The sequence below is a fragment of the Schistocerca gregaria genome, chromosome 2, assembly GCF_023897955.1.
Source record: "Schistocerca gregaria isolate iqSchGreg1 chromosome 2, iqSchGreg1.2, whole genome shotgun sequence".
Classification (NCBI taxonomy): Eukaryota; Metazoa; Arthropoda; class Insecta; order Orthoptera; family Acrididae; genus Schistocerca; species Schistocerca gregaria.
In genome coordinates, this window is record NC_064921.1 from 644,966,879 (window position 1) to 644,993,746 (window position 26,868).

Genomic DNA, 26,868 nt, shown 5'->3' on the forward strand with positions numbered 1-26,868 from the left:
TGGTTATGTTAATCACATCACATAACTATTTCCAGATATTTGTAGTGTTCTCTACATGATGTGGGGACAGATACATGAAATGACATTTTCATTACCCATTAATGCTAAATAATGTCCGCCCATGGTAGCTGAATGGTCAGTGTGACGGATTGTCAATCCTCTGGGCCCGGGTTTGATTCCCGGCTGGGCCGGGGAATTTTCTCTTCCCAGGGACTGGGTGTTGTGCTGTCCTCATCATCATCCTATCATTCTCATTGACTGCAGGTTGCCAAAGTAGTGTCAATTTGAAAGAACGGCACCTGGTGAACAGTCTGTCCGATGGAGGTCCCTAGCCATACGATTAAATAAATAAAAATAAAAATAAAAATAAATGCTAAATAATTATTTTTTCGTTTATGTAATTTGAAGATGGAGGGGGAGAAGGGAAAGGAAAGGGAAGGGAGTACTGATGTCAGCTGCATTGGGACTTTATGTGGAATCAGTGGAGACGACTGAAAGTGTGTGCTGGACCAACATCCTAACCTGTGATCTGCTTACTAGGCACTTGTGTTAACCACTGCACCACCCTGACACAGTGTTTATTGTGTGGACTATCTCAGCATGGCTCTTAGCTGACCCACATTTCCGCCTACAGCCACCTATCCGCAGTTCCTTTCCATGTCCCCTCCTACTTGCTACACTGAGACTTCCACAGGAGGTTGGACGTAATTGTGTATCTGCCCAGAAGGTGGTGGATTCATTGCCCATTGAGGTGAATCAATTACTTGAATGCATGGTATCTTGCTCTTTTGGACATGTCTGAAAGAAGAGGCACCATGCATTCATATAATGATGTAAGTTTCTTCTTTAGATGTATTAACCAAGAATGTAATTTCATTAAGCTAAACTAGGTGTTAGTAGAAAAAATTAGCTAGCTTTTCAGTTTGCAGATGAAAACAATCAAATTTCATCCATTAATAAACAGTTCATTTACACTCAACATCCTGATAATTACTGTTGCTCATCTAGTCTTTAACAAATTTCAAGTGTCTTTACTTTCTTCTACAACAGTAGTTTGATAAGATGCTAATTATTCCCAACTGCACATGTTTTGACCATCATGTTTTTTGTCATTACTCAATATACATCACACATACAGATGAGAAAAGAAACACATGCTAAATTTTAAAATATATTTTACATGTAGATCAATAGCCTATAAGAAACAACCTGACTGTTTTTCCTTTTAAAGGCAAGCCATCAGAAATTGGACTTGTGGCAGATATGGACAATGTTGGAGGATGTGATTCAACGTCTACAGTGAGAGGGAACAACGTGAAAGCTGCAGCTGTAATGTGCCAAAGTGCACAAGAAGCTGCTTTTCTTTCAACTCCATCTCGAGTATCATTTGGCTGCAGAGAGGATATTAGCCCGTATGCTACTTTCCTGGTTCCCAACCATATCAACATTGATGGTTCAGATAAAGGATCCCCATTATCATCAGACCAATGTTTTCATTACCAGCCTTCTGAAAGAGTGAGTATTAACTGTGAACTTGTTTTATAGTTTCTAATTCCACTGCAAACACAAATGAAATAAGAATAAAACAAGGAGACAACTAGTTGCTCAGTAGTTACTACCAGGAGCCAAAATTCCAGTACTGCAAGTAGATTTAAAAATAGAAAATGTTAATATTGTAGGTGCCATGGCATCAGCTTATCACTATTATACCATCCCTGCTGCAATTACAATGTCAGTGTTAATACAGTATGTATGGGGTTGTGGTAAAATGAGAGACTGGTTACTATTCAACAGGTGTACAGTTACCTACACAGCAAGCATACTGTAAATTAATTTTTTCACCATAGAAGTTTTGCATTAGTGATAAAGCATCATTACTGGTGACTGGAATTTACTGGTCCCTTTCACATGTTATGTTCAAAGTACAAGGAGACAACTAGTTGCTCAGTAAATACTACCAGGAGCCAAAATTCCAATACTGCAAGTAGATTTAAAAATAGAAAATGTTAGTGTTGTAGGTGCCTCTTATTGTAAACACAGGTTGAAATCAAAAACTTGGTTTGACTTTCACTACTCACTTTCCTACTTGCTTTAAGAGTGCCACTTTTCACTGACTAATTAAAACTTCCAGCCTATTAGTTATTTAGTTTTTATATGCCCTTCCGCTTAAATTTGTAAACATTTGTGTTATATATATCTTCACACAAATTCTAATGTGGCTGCACTAGTGTGTGAACATTATGGTATGCAGCACATAGTACTTTGTGTGCTGTTTTTATTTCTCCCCTTGTGTTTTCCACTTGTGAATGATGTAGCCTACTCAAGATCAACTGTCAGTCAGCTTTCATATGAGTTCAAGTTTCTCTTATTTTACTGACACGGTCATTTTATGAGATGTGTGTAGGTGGAATAATATACTGATGATTCTTCTTGCAACATACACTCCTGGAAATGGAAAAAAGAACACATTGACACCGGTGTGTCAGACCCACCATACTTGCTCCGGACACTGCGAGAGGGCTGTACAAGCAATGATCACACGCACGGCACAGCGGACACACCAGGAACCGCGGTGTTGGCCGTTGAATGGCGCTAGCTGCGCAGCATTTGTGCACCGCCGCCGTCAGTGTCAGCCAGTTTACCGTGGCATACGGAGCTCCATCGCAGTCTTTAACACTGGTAGCATGCCGCGACAGCGTGGACGTGAACCGTATGTGCAGTTGACGGACTTTGAGCGAGGGCGTATAGTGGGCATGCGGGAGGCCGGGTGGACGTACCGCCGAATTGCTCAACACATGGGGCGTGAGGTCTCCACAGTACATCGATGTTGTCGCCAGTGGTCGGCGGAAGGTGCACGTGCCCGTCGACCTGGGACCGGACCCCAGCGACGCACGGATGCACGCAAAGACCGTAGGATCCTTACGCAGTGCCGTAGGGGACCGCACCTCCACTTCCCAGCAAATTAGGGACACTGTTGCTCCTGGGGTATCGGCGAGGACCATTCACAACCATCTCCATGAAGCTGGGCTACGGTCCCGCACACCGTTAGGCTGTCTTCCGCTCACGCCCCAACATCGTGCAGCCCGCCTCCAGTGCTGTCACGACAGGCGTGAATGGAGGGACGAATGGAGACGTGTCGTCTTCAGCGATGAGAGTCACTTCTGCCTTGGTGCCAATGATGGTCGTATGCGTGTTTGGCGCCGTGCAGGTGAGCGCCACAATCAGGACTGCATACGACCGAGGCACACAGGGCCAACACCCGGCATCATGGTGTGGGGAACGATCTCCTACACTGGCCGTACACCTCTGGTGATCATCGAGGGGACACTGAATAGTGCACGGTACATCCAAACCGTCATCGAACCCATCGTTCTACCATTCCTAGACCGGCAAGGGAACTTGCTGTTCCAACAGGACAATGCATGTCCTCATGTATCCCATGCCACCCAACGTGCTCTAGAAGGTGTAAGTCAACTACCCTGGCCAGCAAGATCTCCGGATCTGTCCCCCATTGAGCATGTTTGGGACTGGATGAAGCGTCGTCTCACGCGGTCTGCACGTCCAGCACGAACGCTGTTCCAACTGAGGTGCCAGGTGGAAATGGCATGGCAAGCCGTTCCACAGGACTACATCCAGCATCTCTACGATCGTCTCCATGGGAGAATAGCAGCCTGCATTGCTGCGAAAGGTGGATATACACTGTACTAGTGCCGACATTGTGCATGCTCTGTTGCCTGTGTCTATGTGCCTGTGGTTCTGTCAGTGTGATCATGTGATGTATCTGACCCCAGGAATGTGTCAATAAAGTTTCCCCTTCCTGGGACAATGAATTCACGGTGTTCTTATTTCAATTTCCAGGAGTGTATATCCCTCAACCTTCAACAATCAACCATTATTGAGGTTGTACACAGTATTAGTCAAGGGTGAGCTTCTTAGAGTATATACAAAATTGACTATGGCACCATCCTAATCAGTTTACCTGAAGACAGTGCCCAGTAAGCTACCTCGGACACATTTTTAAATTCACTGTAGCCACTTTGTGATATTTTTATGGAAATCATTTGACCTGCCTATTAAGATAATTAGTTTGATATATATATATATTAATGCTCATGGCCAATTGCTTTTGTTTCTGACATTTCTGTTAATGAGGAACTTTATTCATCAAGCTCTTTCTTTTTCACTTTAGGGACTAATGAGATTCATTATTCCATAATTGTAGTGCTAATAACACTATTACTTTATTGTTGTCCCTGTTTTCAGTCTTCCACATTTTACAGTTTTTGAGGATGAGACATTTTTGTCATGAAGTTCTTTCAGAACTAAAATCTTTTTTTGTGAGTAAACGGCAGAGTCTTCATTTATTCATTTTGCAGTCACATTCACTGTATCTAAATCAGACCCTACAGTTTCAACAAGTTCAAACTTTTGTATGTAACCATACCAACACTGTAACTTAGATGCACTGATTTAATTGTTTGTCAGAAGTTGATTGTATCTATTGTCTAGACTTTTGATCAAGCAAATATTGCCCTACTTTCCTCATACCTAATATTTTGTCTTCAGACATACTTTCATATGCCTGTGATGATATTTCAATCTCTTTTTCATGCAGACATTCATCTTTCAGTACTTATTCCTCAAGTAGTAAAACTTCATTTTGATAGTTTAAACATTTAGAGTAAAAACTGCTCCAGAGAATGTACTTTATATTTTCTTTCAGTTTCAGCTGTTTCTTTCTTTACTTTTTATTTTATGTACATTTTTGCAATATGCATCTCCCCTATAGCATGAAATAAATACATTTATAAATACATAATTTCCAAATGGCCACCATTTTAACATTTGAGTAAGCAATAGGAAATGATAACTCTGGTGCCTAGTACATAAGACTGTGAACGTTTTGCTATTTGTCTTTTAAATTTACTTTTCACTTCTGGCATCTGAATCCTCTTTTGAAATTGCAGTAGCAGACGTTAAAGTATACGAAACACAATATCATGTGTGTACTTAGTAGTCACCTAATAGTAATCTGGGAAGAACACATTAATTCATTCAAAATGAGATATTATTTATAAGATCTTCTTAGTTTACAAGCAGTTTCATTAAAAATGATCCAACTGTATGATGTTACTTGTTGGTGCTGCTGACATTCCCATATACCACTGTCAGATGACTCAAGTCAAATAGCTCTCTTACAAGTAATATTTTCCTTGGTGCCATTCTATGTGAAGTGACCCAATATGGATGATTCTATCTACAGACCATCTACAAATTTGATGAAAATTGTGCAGAATTTACCTGCATGAACTTCTGTCAATCTTCAGTTCTGTTTGTAACTTGGTAGCCTATTGGTACTGGTACTAAAGCCATTTGCACAAGGGCTACTTAATCTATTTACTTGACAACACTTGAGGAATTAAGGCCAAATTATTTTTTTTCTTGGTGGATACATGTATTATACTTCTTCTTCATTTATTTGATTGGCTACTTGCAACATACACAGATAAGAAATTGCCTGTTTGCAAGGCCAGTCAATACTAGAACATTTTTCCACACAAGTGACTTATCATTTGGCAGACTCCTTCTTCCCCATTTCCCACATATCTTTCACTCATGTCAGTTTTCACTACTAACTGTGATACAAATGTATACAGATCTTGCATTTTGGTGCCACAGGTGCCCTGACAGCTTGGCATCCCAAGCAGCCACTACTACTTGTTTTATGTCCTGTATCTTACAGTTGTGGTGCCTCTGCTACAGTTCTTAGCTTGGCACCTCAAGCAGTGGCATGTATCACTTGAGCCTTAAAAGTGGCCCTTGAAATTTTCACTCTGCAGTGTACTGTGTGCAGGTATGAAACATCCTGGCACATTAAAACTCTATTCCAGATTGAGACTCAAATTTACGACCTTTACCTTTTATAGACAAGTGCTCTGCCAAAGAGCTAGCCAAGCACAACACATCACCTGACCCAGGCTGTGGCTGAGCCATATCTCTGCAATATCCTTTCTAATCAGGGGAGCAGTCCTACGTGTTTTCCAGAACAACTTCTGTGAATTTTAGAAGGTAGGATGTGAGGTACTGATGGAAGTAAAGCTGTGAGGATGGGTCGTGTGTCGTTCATGCGTAGCTCAGGTGGTAGAGCACTTGCCTGCAAAAGGCAAGGGTTCCAATTTTGAGTGTAGGTAGGCAACACAGCTTTAATCTGCCAAGAAGTTTCATGTTGCCATTTTATTAGTAACTACATCACCAATCTCACGCATCTTTCGCTTTGCATAGCCTTTTCCATCTCCTGAACCAATCTGTTGAAATTTTGAAGGTACTACACCAAAGGCTGATTTATTGGCATTGTTAGAAATCTTGATCACATCACCCTCACCTAATTCACATGGAATTACAATCTGGGATGTTCTCTTTATGGATTTTTTTTTTAGTTTATGGGCACATTTTTTGTGCTGGGTTTTTAACAGACATTAATTTTAGGCGATAAGCCACATCTAACTCAGCTGAGCACAGTTATATTCATATTTTTGAGTCTTTTTGCCACACTGAGTACAGTTTGATCTTTTTAAAAACTCATACTTGTGCATGAACAGTGTCTCATGAAGAAAACATAGCTGATTATTTTACCCAGCATAAACCATTTTGCCGGCCGCGGTGGTCTCGCAGTTCTAGGCGCTTCAGTCCTTAACCGTGCGACTGCTATGGTCGCAGGTTCGAATCCTGCCTCGGGCATGGATGTGTATAATGTCCTTAGGTTAGTTAGGTTTAAGTAGTTCTAAGTTCTAGGGGACTAATGACCACAGCAGTTCAGTCCCATAGTGCTCAGAGCCATTTGAACCATTTTTTAAACCATTTTATTCTTCTTTAGAAGAGTGCTTTTGAGGCTTTTAGGCAGTAGTAAACAGTCAAATGGCACAGAGAACTGTTAACATTTTAAAGCTGCAAGCTTATAATTGATTATTCACTACATGCTGGGCAGCAACTTGTCTTGGAATCCTGAACATACTTTTACCTGCCTGATAAAAATAGTGAAAGCACTCAGAAGACATGTTCAGATTTCAATGTAACTTCCTACAAACACACACCACTGATGGGTATGTAAATAATTAGTTCTCTGTGACATTTGGATCAATCACTTGAGAGATTAGTGTTGTTGATGTTAAATGTTGTTACCAGGGTATATAAAGGGTGTGGACAGTGTCAGATGTCGAGTGATGACTTTGAAGGATAGAGATCCTGTACTTGTGTGATACTATGTTATCAATACTTGACAGTGTTTGAAATTGTGGCTCTCCATCTGCCTGACTGGTAGATCTTGCAATATCCAGACCTGTAGGGCATTCAAATGTGACAATCGCCCCATGCGGGACAGCATTGAAACGGGAGGGCAGACATACCCATTAAGGTTCCTTTTGACCACATCTGATGATCACAAAGGAGAATTGCCATATTGTGCACAAAGCAAATTATAATCCCTTCACACCTCTATCTGTCACCTGAGAACAAGTAATGATCTCTCTGCAACATTCTGTGTCATCCCACACTATTGGTTGGAGACTAAAAGTAACCAGAGTAGGGTACTACTGTCCCATGAGTATAGTGTTCTTAACACCATAAAACAAACAGCTGTGTTTGGACTGATGCTGTGACTCAGAACTGCTGATGAAAGGCATTGTATTGTGTGTATCAATTAATCACCAGATGATGCTGAGTATGGCAGCAACCTGGAAAAGAGTTCCGTTCTTCCAATTTTTAAGAGAGGCTTTAGCATGACGATGTGGGAAGCCATCAGGGTGACTTCAGGTCACAGTTGGTACTAACTGAGGGAACTCAGATGGCACAATGGTATGTCATGGACATCTTCCATCCTAATGAGTTATCTCTCATGCAAAACTACCATGGTGCCATTTTTCAACAGGACAATGCTCATTCACACATATCTAACAGCTATCAGCATGATGCTGAGGTCCTCTTGTGGCCAGAGGAATTCCCACATATGTCCTTAATAAAACACCTGTGCAACCAGCTCAGAAGTCAACTTCATCCTCGTCCCAGTATCCTTGACATTGAGGAACCATTACAACAGTTATGATCCAGCTTGTCTCAGGACAGGATACAGTGGTTTTGACACCCCTACCAAATGAATTAGTGCTTGCATCCAAGACAAAATGATGCACTGTAATACTGATAAGTGGACTCAAACTGCCAAGTTCTTTCTAAATTTGATTCAATACTACAATCACCAAAATACATCACATACCCTCTCAACCCATTAAGCTTCATTTTGTTTCCTCCTCCCCTTCACCCAAGGTTTTTTGTCAGGCAGTGTAGTTTAATGTAATTCAACAATGAGCACACAATGCATTAATCTTCCAATCACAATTTGAAAGAAGGAACAAAAACTTTATTCTTCACTAAACTAAAAACAGTATTTAAATTCACTGATGAAACACCAAAATTTAAGCCTAATTTCTGCACCTTAACTGAAATGACATCAAAATAGAAACAGAAATTTCTGATAGATTTAAATGTTTTGTTTTCAGTGGTGTACACAATAAAAAAATCAGATTTGTCGGTTTTAAGATACGTAGTGTCGCAAATGGGGACAGTTTAGTACATTTTTTTTAACCTTGAAAGCAGATTGTGAATACCTTTGCATGAAAGTTCATGTATCACTAGTCTTCTGACAGGCAGCAGACAGACAATGCACTGACAAATGGTCATGTTTCACTTGCATCTTACTCACTTCCTGTTTCTTATAAAAACATGGGAAAAATTGTCGTAATTTTTTATTTATTTTTTGCAATTTTAAAGCAAGATGTTGTGACATTTAGTTCTGTAAATGCAGCATGTTCTACGATCTTAGCTCTGTTAGGTCAGGAATAATGGTGTGCCAAACTTGAGCATTTTCTCATACTTTCTGTTCTGAAGAAAGAGCCATTTCTGAAAATAGATCTGCTGTCTACATCAATCCATAGATGGAGATGAATTTGGCAGAAGTTTATGCATGTGCATTAGGTACATTCTGTCCAAATTTCAATAAAACTGGAGATGGCCAAGTCAAGAGTCATAGCTCATTTTACTGTAAATCATTAATCTACCTTGAAGTCTCTTGACTGGTGAGGAAATACCTGACAGTACAAGTGTCTGTGTGGAGCAAATTTTATATTTTGTGGGGTATCATTTCAATGGTTACCACAGTTTTCTTACTTCCTAACTTTCATTTCTAAGTCCACAGTTTAAAACACAATGACAGGCAGATTTCTGTGGTAAACCAGTGAAATCATCTCTATCTCTCTTTCTTTCTCTCCCTCTATCTCTCTCTCCCTGTGTGTGTGCATGCGAGTGTGTGTGTGTGTTTGTTTATATAATGTAGCAGCCAGGTTGGTGACTGCTACAGTCACCCAAGGATAGCACCTGACCATCAGGATGTTTAGTATAGGTGACCTCAGAATGGGTAATGCCAGACCTGTGGCAATGGGAATCCAGAGAATGACTTTGGGTGACAGCCTTTATAGGCAGCTTGTTATTTACAGCAAAGTCAGCTGGCATCTGTAGTCAGGAAAAGCTGAGGTGGTAAAATGCGATTTCGGCAATGTTGGTAGCAGCGGTCTGGAACGGCCTTGCTGAGATAGTGGAATCAGCATAGCCTGACACAGAGAAGTGGACAGCAGCAGAGAAGTGTGCCAGCAGTCTGGGAGATTGCAGGCGAGATTCTGTGTGCATAGGTTGAACCCAGGGTCCCCGGAGACAGTGGACTGCACAGCACTGGTATGTAGTGAATGGTCGCACTGTGCTAGACTTAGTTCAATGCCTGAGAGCCTCAGGCTAATGGGTGTTAGCAGGCCAAAGACTGTGCCTAGCAACCAGCATTGACAGCAGAGGCAGCCAGCTGGGGTGGAGATGCTTCAGTGCTGAGGCTGGTGTAGGAATCAGGACCACAGCTCCAGAGCTGAAGCACAGCCTGGTGCCAAAGGTCGTCACTTAGGAAACACGTCTGACATCAGAGCATCACAAGTCTAACACCTGGTAATGAGGTATTTTCCCCCAGTGCAAGTGATGTTTGGCAGGACTTGAAGGCCTAAATACATTTGTATGATCAGTGTTGTGCAAAAAAGCACTGCTTGTTGTCTAGTATCCCTGAAAAGTGCTAGCTCAGACAGTGCATGAGGGATAAGCTGGCCTGTCTTAAGACAGTATACAAATGCTGCTTTAGCAGTATGTCAGTGTCTTCCAACGACTTCTGTAGCTGGTAGCACACTTGTGCCCCAGCTAAGCCAATGTTGCAACCATTTCTCCCCCTTTGGGGGGACAGTACACAATGTTGTTCGTAAAAGATTGAGACAATGGGTGTACAAACTGTAGCTTCATCACAAAATCAAGTTAGAAGACAGGCTATGATGGAAGCCACTTCTGTAGACAATTCTGGAAAAAATGGATGACAACGATGCATTCCCCAGTTTTGCCTGTTACTCGGACAAGGTCACATTCCATATTTCTGACACAGTAAACATGCACAACTGCCGCATATGAGAAGTGAATCCCCACATCGTGATAAGACTGTGAATCAGATTCTCTGAAAGTGAATGTGTGGCACAGATTGTTGAAAGACTGGACTAGGTCATAGGCCCATTCTTCTTCACAGAGCCTACAGTTAACGCAAAAGCGTAGATATGTTGAAGTTATATGCCATGCCACAACTTTCTCGTGATGTTACCTTTCAACAAGATGGTGCACCATGACATTTAGCAAACACTGTGAGGGATATCTTCGATCATGAGATCAGAGATTGCTGGATTGGGCCCCTAGAAGCCCAGACATTTTGCCACTTGATTTTTTTCTGTGGGGCTTCATCAAGAATCAAGCATACCAGATACCAGTGCATGACTACCAGATCTGCGTCATCACAGTTGTGCAGCTATTGCAAATGTGATGCTTGCAATGCTGCAGGGCACTTGGAGAGAATGAATACAGATTAGATGTGTATCACACCACTCATAGTCTGCATATTGAAAGTATTAGATGTGTAACAAAACATTTTAAGTTACCAAACTTGTAGGAATATACCATCAACAAATATCTCAATTACTTCTCAAGTTGCTACATTTTATATAATTATATGTTTAACGTGGACACCTTCTACTTACTGGGAGTGCCAGGCAGGCAGGCCTGGAGACCCCACTGGTGTTTAATGGTGGATTCCTATTCCCCTCCTTTGCCCCTCAATCACACCCCTTATTAGTTTTCTGCCTGCAACCTTATTCCCAATGCCCTATTTGCCCACATTTCTTACACTGTGGCTAAAGGCACTCTTACCACATGTGTCCTGACCACCCACAATAGTAACACTTGACTGCTGCAGAATATACTCTACTTCTATCGTGAACTTGTGTCATTGCATCAGCTTCTTCCAATGCTGTTGCAATTCCCATGGCTTCAGTAAAATTCTTAGGGAATACAGCCCTTACTTTCCTTGACACATCAGAAGGTGGCACCACAAAAATGCATTTAATGTGCTCTGCTCTGCCTCTTGCAGAAGGACCATGTTTGTGTCATTGCTCCTGTTTGTATCATTGCTGTCTGTTAACATATATGTGTTGATGAATAATGTTTTGATCCTGTCCACAAAGTTCTCAGTAGATTCCTCTTACTTCTGTGACACATGGTTTAACTTTTCTCTATAATACCTACAGCCATTCTTCCATTGTAACAAACCAGCACTTAGGACTCTCTAATGTCATTGCATTCCATTAACTCCTCATTAAACATTACATCTCCCTTAGTGTCCCCAATCAAAATGTAATTTATCCGTATTTAAGATATAAAAGTTGCAACATAGTGATTGTTAACATGTTATCCACAAATGTCAATATATTCTCCCCAGCTTTACCAGAAAAAGGAGAGACAAAGCCACAAGTGTTAGCAGCTAGGAAGGATGTTAACATACTGGATGCAGACTCTTTCCTCTTATCTTCTTTCAATGCCTCTAAATGCTTGCATAATTCTGTATGGTCTACCTGCATCTTAACTGCATCTTCAACACTTGATATAGTAAGGTGTGAGTGGATTTTGCAGTAGTATCCTTCTCTATCCCCCCACCCTCCCCACAGTTTGGACCTTGCAAAGCCAGTGCCTACAATAACAGGGAAGATATTCAACAGGAAAGGAATCAACAACAAAACTACCAGTGTGAAAAATATTGCACTGCACTCACTGTGCTGGAGCGTCATTGTAGACAATTGCCTCACAAAGTTGTTCACTGTTTTCTGGCAGTAGTCTAAGGCACTGCTGTCATGGACTGTGCGGCTGGTCCCGGCAGAGCTTTGAGTCCTCCCTCGGGCATTGGTGTGTGTGTTTCTCCTTAGGATAATTTAGGTTAAGTAGTGTGTAAGCTTAGGGACTGATGACCTTAGCAGTTAACTCCCATAATATTTCACACACACACACACACACACACACACACACACACACACACACACACACATATATATATTTGCAGTACTTCTGTAAGCTGACTTTAGTAGTCTGTGTTGCCGGCAGCAATGTAATCACCCAAGTACACACAGAAGGCCACATGATTTTCAGGGTGTTGATTATGGGTATCCTGAGTAAATGCGTAATGCTGGGGCTGTGGAAATGGTGAAGCTTGAGAATGATCTCAGGTCATATACAGTTTTTAATGGCATTCATTCTTGACAGCACAGTCAGTTAGTACCCCTAGTCAAGAGCAACTGAAGTGATAGAATGTATCATCAGTAGTGCTGATGGCAGCTTCGCTGAGTTGGCAGGGTCAACAAAGCAAACTCCAGAGAAAGCCAGATTTGTCATGACATGGTTTGAACCTGGGATCCCCAGAGACAGTGGAGTGCTATGTGCTGGTGTGTGCTGAATGACTGCACTGGAGTCTGCCCAGTCTGTTATGTGACAGTATCATGCTACCTGATGCTAGCAGGCTCATGACTGTCTCTACCATCTGGCGTGGCCTGAAAAGGCAAGTGGTTGGCATGGAGACTGCATCAGTGCTGAGACTGGAGTCAAGGCACGACTGAAAGCAAAGCGTAGCACTATGCATCATGTCAGAAGCCCAGCCTGATGTCAGGGCATGACAAGTCTAATGTTGTGTGGTGAGGGACATGTCCCAGTGCAAATGATCTTCTGCAGGGCTTGGAGGCCTAAGTATAGCTGTTCAGACAATACTGTTGTGACAAAAAGCTCTGCTTATTGTCGCTTACAATGAGATGAGCTGTTCCTGGTGGTGTACATGTAGAGCAAGCTGGACTGTTGTAAGGCATCTTGTGACATGCAGGACTTAAGTTAGCAGTATGACAGTACCTGCCACTGGATTTTCTTAACTGGCAGCCCACCCGTGACCTTCTCCAGCCAAGTGTGGAGTAAGCTATGGTGGCTACAAGAAATGAAATATCTGGTAGTTTCACAGACAAAAGATTGCAACATGTGTAACATATATAAATGTGTGGTGTCTGTTCTTTTGAGCATGTCAAAAAGAAAAACACCTTACAGAATCTGCAGCTTGGATAAATAATGAATTCCTTCCTTTTCCTTTCCTTTCTCCCCCCTTTCCATCAATTTAAATAATGTGTGATACAGCCAGACTATAGAAAAATCAACGAAGGACATGAGGAACAGATCTTTAATAATGAAAGTATATCAAATAAGTTCCTTGTGATCATTCTACAAGATGGTTTTTTAGGATATATCTCCAGGCAATACTTATATTTTGTGTACAAGTCACTGTTTTTGGAATAATGCTTATGTTTTGGCACTAGAACTTGTTATTATGTGTGCAGTTATGGTTAAATATAACTGGGAGAGCTCCCTACAGTTACTTGATGATAATGAAGAAAATCAGTATTACCATGTAATTTGAGGAGGCTTTTAAGTAGCTCTCAGAAACCTGTATCATGACCTATGACATACTCTACAAATAAACAGCAATAATAATAATAATAATTGTTATTATTATAGTTATTATTATTTATAAATTATAATTAGATCTCACAAAGCTACTACACAGTGTCCAGCATTCAAAAAATTTCGCTCGGGTTTTACAGAGTAGTAGCAGCATTCAGTCAGTCCAGATGAAAATACCTACTAGAACAAGATCCGAAAACGAAGTTGTTGACTGGATCCCACTCCACAGCCTACATCAGTCTAACAGGTACTGAGTCTGGAGTAGCTTGTGCCTTGTTGGCTCCAGATTTTCATCTGCTGACAACAGTGTTTAGTGTTTGTGATCATGACAGAGAATATAAGTACAAATAGTAACCGTAAAATATTCAAGTGCCTTCAGAGACAACAGAAGCAGAAGAGGAGAAAAGATTTTTATATTGTATCAAAAATCACACTATATACATTTTAAAGAAAAAAATATTTTTGAATCATTGTTACTGTGTGACATATGACATTTGCACACATTTTAAGAATTATAATGTGTCAAATACTTGATGTCAAAAGTTTCCTCTAAGCATTAATTTGTCTTGGTACCACTGTAAACTTGTGTCTACTAACAAAAGGTTATATTTTATATGTGACTGTGACATTTTATACCATATTATTGATAATACACTATTGTAAATTTTTGTATTATGATCACATGTTCTGTTACTTTCTCAATAGCTCACAGGAGATAAAATGCCAAAATGTGATTTAAATTTAAAAAAACCTGCTGATGTAATTTACCAGTGGTATTAATAAGTATGTGATATTAACTTTCTTTCAGGACTGTAAGTCTCCAAAACATGTACCCATATTTTAAAACTTGCATGGTGACATTTTCTCATGCTTTCATTTTATAATAAAATTGATGAACAATAAATCACGGAACATGATTGATGACTGCTCATTTTTTACTTTCCCATTTACAATAATTAAACATTGCAGCTACAGTATTGAAAAGGGATATATATGAAATAAAGGAAAGGCTACCAATCACCTATTGCTGATGGATGTGGGGCGCACAGAATCTCATAAAAGGAAAAGCAACCACTCACCTATAGCTGATGGATGTGAGGTGCATAGGAATCCACATTAGAAAACAGTGTTTTATACTACTTTCTGAGCTCTTGATCTTTCTCTAGTAGAAGTAAACATATTCAGACACACAACACAGACACTCAGAAGCACATGCCCATGGCCATGCCAATCTAAAATTAAGAGGAGTTAAACACTGAAAGAGTTCGATAGAACTGTTTGACACAAATTTTCGTAAAGCTCTTACCTAAATTTAGGCCATTTACAGTACTGATACTGAGATTTGTGCCAGTCAACACCCCATAAAGCTATACATGCAGCACTGCACACTATGAGGAGACAGACCTGATGATTCATGTTCTTCAGGTCATACTATTTTGTCAAATTTAAAGGTTGTCATGCTCAATTAAGAAAGAGGCAGCCTCTGTACAGTTTCTATAAAGTATTGTTTATATTTTGTTAGCTGATGTAATAATGCCTCAAATGCTAGAACTGTAGAATCAGATTTTCATTTGATATTTCCATCTGGAAGTCTGAAATATATATAGTCCCCTTTGGCTCTGGACCAACTGTATAATTATTTACTGACTCACTTAACTGATAAAATTGGGCTTATTTTGGATTCTTTGAGGTTGATATCTTCCACATGCTTTTTCCACTACCAGTACTGGACTCCAATGCCAGTTTTCATAGACATAGTGGCTTCTTCCCTTTCACAGAATAAATATTCGGTATGAAAATACGCAATGTTTTTCGCATTAGGCTGATTACAGGATTTATATTGACGTTTTATTTCACACTGTTACGGTTTTTTACACTTTTTTTTTTTTTTTCAATTAAATAGTCGCTGCCTGTGCTGCCAACTCTTAAAAGCGAAATAGGCCAAATGTGCCTACAAGGCAAGCCAGGAGAAAACTGAAATAAAACTAGGTGCATTATTGTGCAGCTTTATTTATGCAGTTATTATACTGTGTGTGTGTGGGGGGGGGGGGGGGGGGATATGCAGGAAAATGTAGTAAGGCAGATATTATCAGAGAGGCAGATATTATCAGAGAGAACTCCAAATGTATGTAGAATAATTTGATCAAATTTTACACACACATGCCAAAAAAACGTAATCAATGCCGATTATTCTGAAAGAATTCTTTTCTTTACTTCGGAATCAAGTTCTCGTAAAAGAATTTACTCAGATGTACTCATTTCAGGTATACATTTCAATATAAAATAGCTTAAGGAGATAGTGTTTCACGGAACATTCTATCATATCTTAAAAGCGTGTTCAACTTTTCATTTTAAAGGCTTTAGTAGCCTAAGAAAAAATCTACTGATATCCAAAAGTATAAAACTTATGGAAAGCATAAAAGAGTAAGAACTTAGAGGTGTGCCATGTGCAGCTCATTAGAGAAACTCTTTCTTGTTGCACTTATACTTCGAATGCACATATAACAGTTCGACATTTGATTTATACGATATGCATGCAAAATATCTGCCCATTTTAAAAATATGTAATGTTTTAACGCAAAAATGTATTTAAACAAACATCTATATATCAGTTCCTCTCGCATAACTTTCTTTCCCTTGCAATAAAAATATAAATAATGTTTCTGCTGGGTACATACAGGACAAACTTCACAATACATGCACTGTAATATTGCATTATTTCTTACACTTACCAAACTACCGAAATCAGTTCAGTCGCTGGCACATTCATAGCAACTGTGAAGTGGATTAATTCTGTTTCTTCCTGCATAACCCAAGATACCCTACACTTTGTTTAGAGCAAGTGTCTTCATTATTATTAAGTTGTAGTATGTGGCTGATGTCGGCAGCGTTTACAGGATCATAGTTCACTGCAAATAATTTTCATTTAATCAGCGTGTATTTTCATGTTCCTTTATTCAAGAAAACAAAGATGGAAAAGGTGCCAAATGAGACATAATTGCGGACCCTACGTAATTCATTCATTTGCCACCTAAATGATGTTAAGAAGCTGGATTTACCTCTAAGACGGCTGATTTGGCGGTACTGGTAGCTAATCGTGCGTTATGGATAGACACTTGAACGCAACTACAATAATTAAACTGATCTTAAGATGAAACTACATTCTTTATTACGTCACAATAATTGCTTTCGAATGCGAAGAACAGTCGAATGCATTGCCACAGAGCGACGAAGCATTTACTTTACAGTAAAGACAAATTTGTTTAATTTAGTAATCTACGGTTTATACACTATCATATTTCTTTGGCAAAGAACTACGATCAAATATTCGTCAAATTTCTTTGACAAAAAGCTCAAGACGGGGCACAACAAAAGTTTGATATGGGTAGGATTGCCAACTATCTGGTTTTAGATCGGGTAGTCCAGTTTTTAAATAAAAACTGTGCTGTCCGATCGAACGTCCCGACCGGACGTGAAAAGTTTGGTTTTCGGGCGCCTTACTAATTTTATTTTTTAAATTTTCTTACAGAAGTCATATAATGGAAAATAATGAAAACGGAGTCAGTTAAACTTTTCAGTTTGATTATTCTTTGGTTTCAGAATTCTATATCAGATTGTGTTACAAGATGGGAGCATTGTAGATTCGTCACAACGAATTCCATTGCATTGTAATATAGGATGGCTCTTTCATTTGCTCGACAACCCGTGTCAAAGAGGCTTTGTAATTTTTCACCGGTGCTTACAATAAAGACCCACTAATTTTAAAACGAACGCCGCTGTTGAACAAATGAACGCGCCAAGTATACCCATTGTTGCGCGCAGATGATCGAAGTATATTTTCGTGGATCTGTTAGGTGAATCGCACACATCAAGCGTTTAGTTTAAAATTGAAGTGTTTAAGAACGGCATTGTCGTGAGAGAGTAATATGTGTAAGAGTATAATACCGTATTAAGTGTGATTCTAAAAGGCAAGAGGCTAAAAGACAGCGCCATGAGTGTCATTTCAATGACAAATGGCCACAGGGAACAGATTTTTTGGGGCAGCTTTCGAAACAAGATAAATCCGCAGTTACAAGGTTAGTTCATGACCGCGGTAACGTTCCTAATATGAAAACATTATGGAGTGAAACATACACACAGTTACCTTTCACAAGGCTTTGGAAATGCTCTCTCCTGTCTCACCTTTTGTTTCAAGATACGAAACCATTATCCAAAATTCACTGTGGACGGACTAAAGCTGAGGCTATAGTAGAGAATGTATTGTTCCACATTCTCTGCAAGGAATTCTGAAAAAAGTTCGTGCAACTCCTTTCCCGATTGCATGTGTTGCTTCAAATAAAGGAAATATGAAATTATTTCCGGTTGATATGTGGTACTTGACCAAGAAATGGGAGTGACCTCGCCTGTTACAGATTTTTGCAAAGACGCAGACGAAACATCAACTTCTATAGCCAAGAAGCTTAAAGAGAGCATCACTGAGACTGGTCTTTCAGGATCGCAACTAGTTGCTTATGATGGGGATAACTGTTCCGCCAATGACAGGAAAAACCAGTGTGTTATCGTGGAGTTGAAACATTTTTTCAAGCACCACATCTTATTGCAGAACATTGTCACATGCATATACTGCGAAATATGCTCTGAAACTATTGCCATACGATGCTAAATCTAGAGTGGTTAATGTATTTAATGAGTTTTCTTCAAGAGCGATGAAGGTGAGTGAGCTGAAGCGATTTTTGAGTTCCTGTAGCCAGAGTACACCACACTACTCCGGCATGTTCCTAGACGCTTTTTGACTCTTTTTCTGCTATAGATAGATTGCTCCAGAATTGGTCGCTATTGGAATGCTATTTTCTAAGCCAGGGTGAAGACAATACCGCCAAACTCATTTGAACATTCGTAGTCCATGAAAACGACATTGAAGTGGATGATGAGGTAATAACTCTCAGAGATTTACATTTATTTTGTCCAGAATGTTATGCATAAAATAGTGGAAAGTGATTATATACAGATAACTGAAGTATTTTCTGCGTTCCTGAAGTTGTGTGCAGAAATTAGTAACAGAAAAAGAAATAATTTTCAGAATGAAATTTTCACCCTGCAGCAGAATGTGCGATGATGTGAAACTTCCTGGCAGATTAAAACTGTGTGCCGGACCGAGACTCGAAGTCCGGACTTTTGCCTTTCACGGGCATGTGCTCTACCAACTGAGCTACCCAAACACGACACTGGACCCCTCATCACAGCTTAACTTTCGTCGGTACCTCGTCTCCTACCTTCCAAATTTCACAAGAGTTCCCTTCCGCCTGGAGTGCTAGTTCTGCAAGACTCTCAGGAGAGCTTCTGTGAAGTGTGGAAGGGAGACGAGGTACTGGCGGAAGTAAATCCTGTGAGGACGGATCCTGAGTTGTGCTTGGGTCGTCAGAGGGTAAGAGCAGTTGCTCGCGAAGGGCAAAGTTCCCGAGTTCGAGGCTGGGTCCAGCACACAGCTTTAATGTGCCAGGAAGACTGAAAGAAATAATTTCTTCGCTTCAAGTTGTTACAACAGCTGAAAAAATGTCCGCAATATGAACAAGCAAAATTTGTCAGAGGAGCTCGGCAAGTCCATGTTAGAGTTCTGGAATCTCTAGAAAGATGGTTTGACTTAAGTGAAGATTGAGTATTCAGGCTTAGCCCTCAGTTAAATCTTGAAGAGCCCCTTAAAATGAAGAACACGCTGAAACTTACAGATTATTTCAATACAAATACAAACGGTGACGAACTATTCTCTGCAATATGTGCACTGAATGACGTCTTACCATTCATAAAGGACTTAGCAGACTCAATCACTTCAAAGAAAGCTGAAAGTTGTTCAATATGTGCTAGCAGTGCCACTGTCCATTGCGTTTGTACATCGGATTTTCAGTGTGATGCTAAATACCTGGAGCAATGAAAGAAACAGACAAAGTGGAAATAGTGAAAGCCTAAGTATTTGTGAATTTTAACTACCATATGAAATGTGTTGAATTTCCTAAATTTGTTAAGGCTATGAAGTCAAAACCGAAGCATAATTTCAAAATATAATTAGCAAAGAGGCTCACAGAAATGGCTAAATTCACAGTGTTAAGTGAATATAGTGTTAAATAAATGCATGGATCCTCTTGTAGAAACTATAATGTATTTATTGTGTTGTGACTAATAATAGTCATAACAGTACCGAAAATATAGTAGTAATAATAATAATAATAATACGTTTTTGAGTTTTCCGGTTTTGGCTCCAGTTAAGGTTGGCAAACCTAATTATGGGCTGGAGTCGCTTGTACCACAGTTTCTGTGTGCATGCCTTTGGAAGAGAAGCGGAGGAAATAAAGGAAAGATATTTGTTTGAAGACATAGGTTTTACGTTGAGATGATAAAAGCATTCAGCAAAATACGTTACGAAAGCCGTAATGGTGGACGTCAATTCTTAGATAAGGTATTTACAGATGGATCAGAGTGCATTTCAATATTTGCTCAGTAAAGTGGTTCCTCATATTTTAAAACACAATCTCACTTGAGACATGCTATATGTGCAGAAGACATGCCCACCGTCTAACACTGCGATTTCTTACTTCAGGAGAGAGTACTCAAGCTAACAATACAACTCTCGAATACAACAGTGCACATTAACCAAATTAACGCGTGTAGTAATTTATAAAGCACTGAACGAGGAATATCTGAAGGTAAATGAACGTTTAGTGCACTATACGGGTAATAAAAACTATTTTTATATATTTGAATAATTTAATTAATAGAATTAGTGTTCCAACAACTACAAAGTATGAAACAGATGAAGCACTTTTTAACTTGTGGCATTCACAGTTCAAGAATAGGCAAAATATGATGGAGAGCTAACAATTATTTTTATTTTAGAGTGTTTCCTCCTCTGTTCTGACTTGCTGAAAAACCGCCTGGATGTTTCCAGATGAAGCTGGGATTGTGAAGTCGCCTGCAGCATATCCATCCTGCCTGTCAGCACATGATTAATAGCATGCGTTGTGCCCCTGCTCATCCCACCCCCCTCCCCCTCAAGCCAGTCGAAGCAAGATTGTTAAAAACATCCGGAGGAACAAACCAACCAAACTTTGTAGCCATGTTTGAAAATACACTACAGACATCAAATAGCTGTAGTGAAGCCGGGTGTTCCAAGCGGTTACATCCCACATTGCAGGGAACAGAAGACGAACGACTTCAGTGATCAAGTCTACGGCGAGACCCTAGATTTGATTATATTCCTTAGACTAAAGGCGAGATTCCCTGTTGCAGTATCAACTTTCTTTGACATAAATATTTGACATATCAACTTTGACAAAGAACATAGTATAATTCCAGCCACAGAACCAAATAGGGTAGGTTCTATAGTCCGATTAAGATTTTATGATAGCCGACACTTCGTGCATTGCAGCTGTGATTGTGGATTTGAAGTCGCCTCCAGCATATCCCACCTACCTACCAGCAAATGATTAATAGCATGCGTTGTGCTTCCATTACAGCGCTGAAAATCACGCCCGAGCCGTTCGCGGTTGCCAAACTGCCACAACAATAAGTTCCCTTCCAATTGCTTGTCTGGCTTTGCTTGCTGGTGTGTTTGGATCCTGAATCCAGGATCTGACCCTCTAATTCCGTGTTTCATCACAGATGATAACCACACCAAAAAACAACAGCAACAACAACATACACGCACACACAACCAGGCTAACCCTTACACACATATTTCATTATATTAGTTAAGCTTGGATGGCGTGTACAGGTACAGCTGCCCATGCAGCTTCAACACGATATCACAGTTCATCAAGAGCAGTGACTGGCGTATTGTGACGAACCAGTTGCTCAGCCACCATTGACCAGAGGTTTTCAGTTGGTGAGAGATCTGGAGAATGTGCTGGCCAGGGCAGCAGTCGAACATTTTCTGTATCCAGAAAGGCCTGTACAGGACCTGCAACATGCGGTCGTGCATTATCCTGCTGAAAAGTAGGGTTTCGCAGGGATCGAATGGAGGGTAGAGCCACGGGGCGTAACACAACTGAAATGTAACGTCCACTGTTTGATGTGACGCCAATGCGAACAAGAGGTGACCGAGACGTGTAACCAATGGCAACCCGTACCATCACGCCGGTTGATACGCCAGCATGGCGATGACGAATAGACGCTTCCAATGTGCGTTCACCGCGATATCGCCAAACACGGATGCGACCATCATGATACTGTAAACAGAACCTGGATTCATCCGAAAAATGACGATTTGCCATTCGTGCGCCCAGGTTCGTCGTTGAGTACACCATTGCAGGCGCTCGTGTCTGTGATCCAGCGTCGAGGGTAACTGCAGGCATGGTCTCCGAACTGATAGTCCATGCTGCTGCAAACGTCGTTGAACTGTTCGTGCAGTTGGTTGTTGCCTTGCAAACGTCCTCATCTGTTGACTCAGGGATCGAGACGTGGCTGCACGATCCGTTACAGCCATGCCGATAAGATGCATGTCATCTCGACTGCAAGTGATACGAGGCCGTTGGGATCCAGCACGGCGTTCCGTATTACCCTCCTGAACCTACCGATTCCATATTCTGCTAACAGTAATTGGATCTCGGCCAACGCGAGCAGCAATGTCGCGATACGATAAACCGCAATCACGATAGGCTACAAACCGACCTTTATCAAAGTCGGAAACGTGATGGTACGCATTTCTCCTCCTTACACGAGGCGTCACAACAACGTTTCACCAGGAAATTTTCGGTCAACTATTGTTTGTGTATGAGAAATCGGTTGGAAACTTTCCTCATGTCAGCACGTTGTAGGTGTCGCCACCGGTGCCAACCTTGTGTGAATGCTCTGAAAAGCTAATCATTTGCATATCACAGGATCTTATTCCTGTCGGTTAAATTTCGCGTCTGTAGCACGTCATCTTCATGGTGTAGCAATTTTAATGTCCAGTAGTGTATTTGGCTTGATGAATGGTAGCTTGCTCTAAAGGTGGAAAAATGTAAATTAATGCAGATGAGTACCGATAGGAAAAACTATCTTATAAAGTTTGAATACAGTGTAAACGGTGTGTGGTTGATACAGTCTCCGGTTTCCCCCCGCTAAATATCTAGGCCTAACGTTGCAAGGCAGTAGGAAATGGAACTTGCGTGTAAGGTCGACTGCAATTAAGGCGAATAGTCGACTTCGATTTATTGGGAGAATCCTAGGAAAGTAGAGCTCATCTACAAGGAGACCGCGTACAAAACGCTTGTGCTGTTAGAGGGGTTGGGTTACCCACGAAGTCGGATTAAAGGAAATTCGGAGGTTTGCTGCAAGATTAGTTATCGGTGGGTCGACTATCACACGGAAAATGGTTCAAATAGCTCTGAGCTCTGTGGACGTAACATCTGAGGTCATCAGTCCCTTAGAACTACTTAAACCTAACTAACCTAAGGACATCACACACATCCATGACCGACGCAGGATTCGAACCTGTGACTAGAGCGGTGGCACGGTTCCAGACTGAAGCGCCTAGAACCGCTCGGCCACAACGGCTGGCGATTACCACACGAGTAATGTGAAAAAACATCAGACCGATTAGAACTTTGATGATGTTTTATTAATGACGGATTCGTGCTTTGATCTGAAAGCGTTTCTAAGTATACCACACATTGGAGAATTGGGCTATCACTGGTTTCTGTACTGGCTTTTACTGTAAAGCCAAATTGTAAGTAGCTTTCACTGTAGTTCCGGTTAGGTGTTGGTTTATATTTTCTGACTGCATTCTTCGAGGTAGAAAGAACTTCCTGGCTCAAAAAATCGCTTCGTGGGAATGTCAAAAGGGGAGAATACGTTCGATTCAAGAAACCTAGTGGAAAATATTAGAGAATCGACATTTGGAGTAGAAAGCAGAACGGTCCTTCTGCCACCTACGTATATCTCGCTTAAGCACCATGAAGACTACATAAGAGAAATCTGGGCTCGTATGGAAGCATATAGATGGCTGTTTTTCCCTCGCTTCACTTGAGAGTGGAATATTATTTAAAATAAAATTATCGGCACGTCAATAGAAGCAAAGGTGCAAAAAATATTTACATCATACGACAGCATTCTTTTCTGTGACTAGCAGCCTTCGCCATTCTGTAAAATTACACTGTCAAGTGGAAACGAACAGTGGGAAGCTACAAGTCTCCGATACGTGTAAATACAATGGTGGTTACATACAAATGATTTAACGAGCACAAACCACCATCACCACATTTCCGTGTACACAGGGTGAATCACCTAAAACTTGTACGACAAATATTGCGGAAATGGAAAGTGCTATTGATGTGCGGTTTTCACATAATGGATTGGTAGTCAGGGGCAGGTATCGTTAGCCAATGAACAGATTGTAAAAATACTTAGAAAGTGTTTTTTGTGCAAAAATGCACTTTTTAAATGGAATAATGCCTATTGACATTAAGAAACTGAGAGTAGGACATATTAGAGTGTAAGTGGTCTTTGTTGCAGGATTCTAGTGGGAGTCGTTTACGAGATACCACGTTTTGAAAAGTTGTTACATGAAACGTGTACAACGCCCGTAAAATCATAGAAGTTACACGTGGTAGCATACACTAAGGAACAACACAAGTGTACATACTAGTTACGTGGATCCTGACCGATAACGAGGCAACTGACCATCACAGGTTGTATTCAGAATGACCACCGGCAACCGCAGTCTAAGGGCGTCTTTTCACGGTCCGTGCGGCTTCCCCCGTCAGAGGTTCGAGTCCTTCCTCGGAGTGTGTGTGTGAGTGTGTGTGTTGTCCTTAGCGTAAGTTAGTTTAAGTTAGATTAAGTAGTGTGTAAGCTTAGGGACCGATGACCTCTGCAGTTTGGTCCCATTGGGTCTCTCTCTCTCTCTCTCTCTCTCTCTCTCTCTCTCTCTCTCTCTCTCTCTATATATATATATATATATATATATATATATATATATATATATATATAACACCGGTAACGGCAATACACGCGGAAACGACTGCTGCACATGTGCTAGCATTTCAATAGAGATGTCCGAGCAGGATGGTACAATATGTCGTTACATATCATCGGGTGTAGATGGCATTTCCTTATAGACAGCGTCTTTCAGCTTGCCCTACAGAAAAAATCTACTGGCGTCAAATCCGGGGAACGGGCCGGCCACGGCACGGGTCCTCTGTGTCCAATCCAATGTTTGGAAACAATTGGTGAAGATACGCTGCAGAACTTCTTGCATTATGGACTGGACAGCCATCATGTTGGTACCTCGGGTTCCTCCTAGTATGCAGAGAAACGTATTGTAGCATCCGTGGAAGATAGTCTGTCAGGAGGTAGCGATACTTGCGCGTGTTCGATGTTCCGTCGATGTAAGCAATGAAAGACAGACCTTTGAGCTGACGGTTCATTGTTGCACGTTAGCACCCATATTCCTTGGACGCTGACGTTCCACCTAACAAAACCAACCGGGATTGTCAACAGATTAATAGTACACATTTCAGCGGTTTATCTGGCCATGATTGGTATATATGGTTTCATCACTAAACAAGATACATGATACATATCGATTATCCTGTCTTAAAGACCTTGACGGAGAGATGTGATAGCGATGGAACCTGTATCGACGAAGAATACGTAGGACACCTACCTGACTCGTGCTACTTCCTCGTGCGATTGCACGGGAGATAACTGCAACAGCACCAATAACAATTTTCCTCTCTTTTGTCGTCACTTGTTTCCTCCTATTACGTTGTCTGGATGTTACACTACCACTTTTACGTAACTGGTTGATGAGGTTGATAAATAACTGCCGAGATGGTTGATGTCTGTTGGGATATCTTGCCGCATATGCCGTACAAGAACGAACTGCATTCTTTCTACACTCTCCTTACGTCATGACCATATCGGCTTTTTCTACACTGGCATTCCATCGCCCACTCACCTACTGCTTGGACAGTCACACGCTAACTGACTAGCAAGCCGCAGTGCACTCAAGGATCACCCAAACAAACTATATGCAAACATCGTACCTACCAATTATGTAGGCTGAATGGCATTGTTTCATTTAAAAATGTACATGTTCGCGCAAAGAATACATTTTCTATTATTACGCTCTGTTGATTGGCTAACAGTACGAGGTCCTGACTACCAATTCATTCTGTGAGAACCGCACATCAACAGCACTTTCCATTTCCGCAGTATTTGTTGTGCAAGTTTTAGGTGATTCACCCTGTATAAATCTCAAGATATTTGGGTTTTCAAAATGAAAGTAATGCTTTGAAATGGTGCAAGAAATCGACAGCTCCAAATCATTGTAGCACTGTCTAGTTGTTCAATAGAGAGCTATGAATTTTGAACCTGTCAGAGTTCCTTGCCTGCTGTTTGTATTTCCTTGAATGTACGGATGAATCAATAATGTCCTTCATTTTCTTATTCGTGTGTAATAACAATAGAGAACCTTATCTTCCTCTGAAGTTGAATCTGACCTCGACATGCTGAGTGTAACCAGAAGATGCTTGTGCGCGACAAACAATAATTCCCCTCCTCAAATGTCGTAAACGGCAACTGCAGTTTCTCATTTCAGAGTCGCACCGTGTGGCGAACAGTGCTGCCAGCTAGTCGGCAACCAATACCCGCTGTAGATCACCTGCCCGTGGCGTTTGTTTTCAGTCGCTCCGTGTGCGGGTCTCCTTAGAGCCACAAGTTACTTTACTTTATGTGATACGTTGGAAAATTTTCACAGAAATGTCAAAAAGGAAGTGTATATTTACTGACGAAATTGAAGCTAGGTTTTTATTTCTGAAATTAGTACAGCAGAGCGAGAAATTATTTTGTGCGTTGCATAAAAGTACTTTTTCAGGAGACCATGGAAGTTGATACGATGTGCAACACAAAGTGAAGAAACGCAAGCTAGCTGTTTCAAGTAAAACTGTCACAAAG

The 26,868-nt window shown here is 40.8% G+C and overlaps 1 protein-coding gene across 1 annotated transcript in view; it reads left to right on the forward strand.

Moving 5' to 3' along the window:
• LOC126335916 (Down syndrome cell adhesion molecule-like protein Dscam2) overlaps positions 1 to 14,773 on the forward strand; it is a 217,596-nt gene extending 202,823 nt beyond the window's left edge. Inside the window, exons 21-22 of the mRNA XM_049999389.1 lie at positions 1,232 to 1,515; positions 14,079 to 14,773. Coding sequence (XP_049855346.1) covers positions 1,232 to 1,515; positions 14,079 to 14,192 — 398 coding nt within the window. The 3' untranslated portion in view covers positions 14,193 to 14,773. The remainder of the gene's footprint in view (positions 1 to 1,231; positions 1,516 to 14,078) is intronic.
• The last annotated feature ends 12,095 nt before the right edge of the window (positions 14,774 to 26,868 follow it).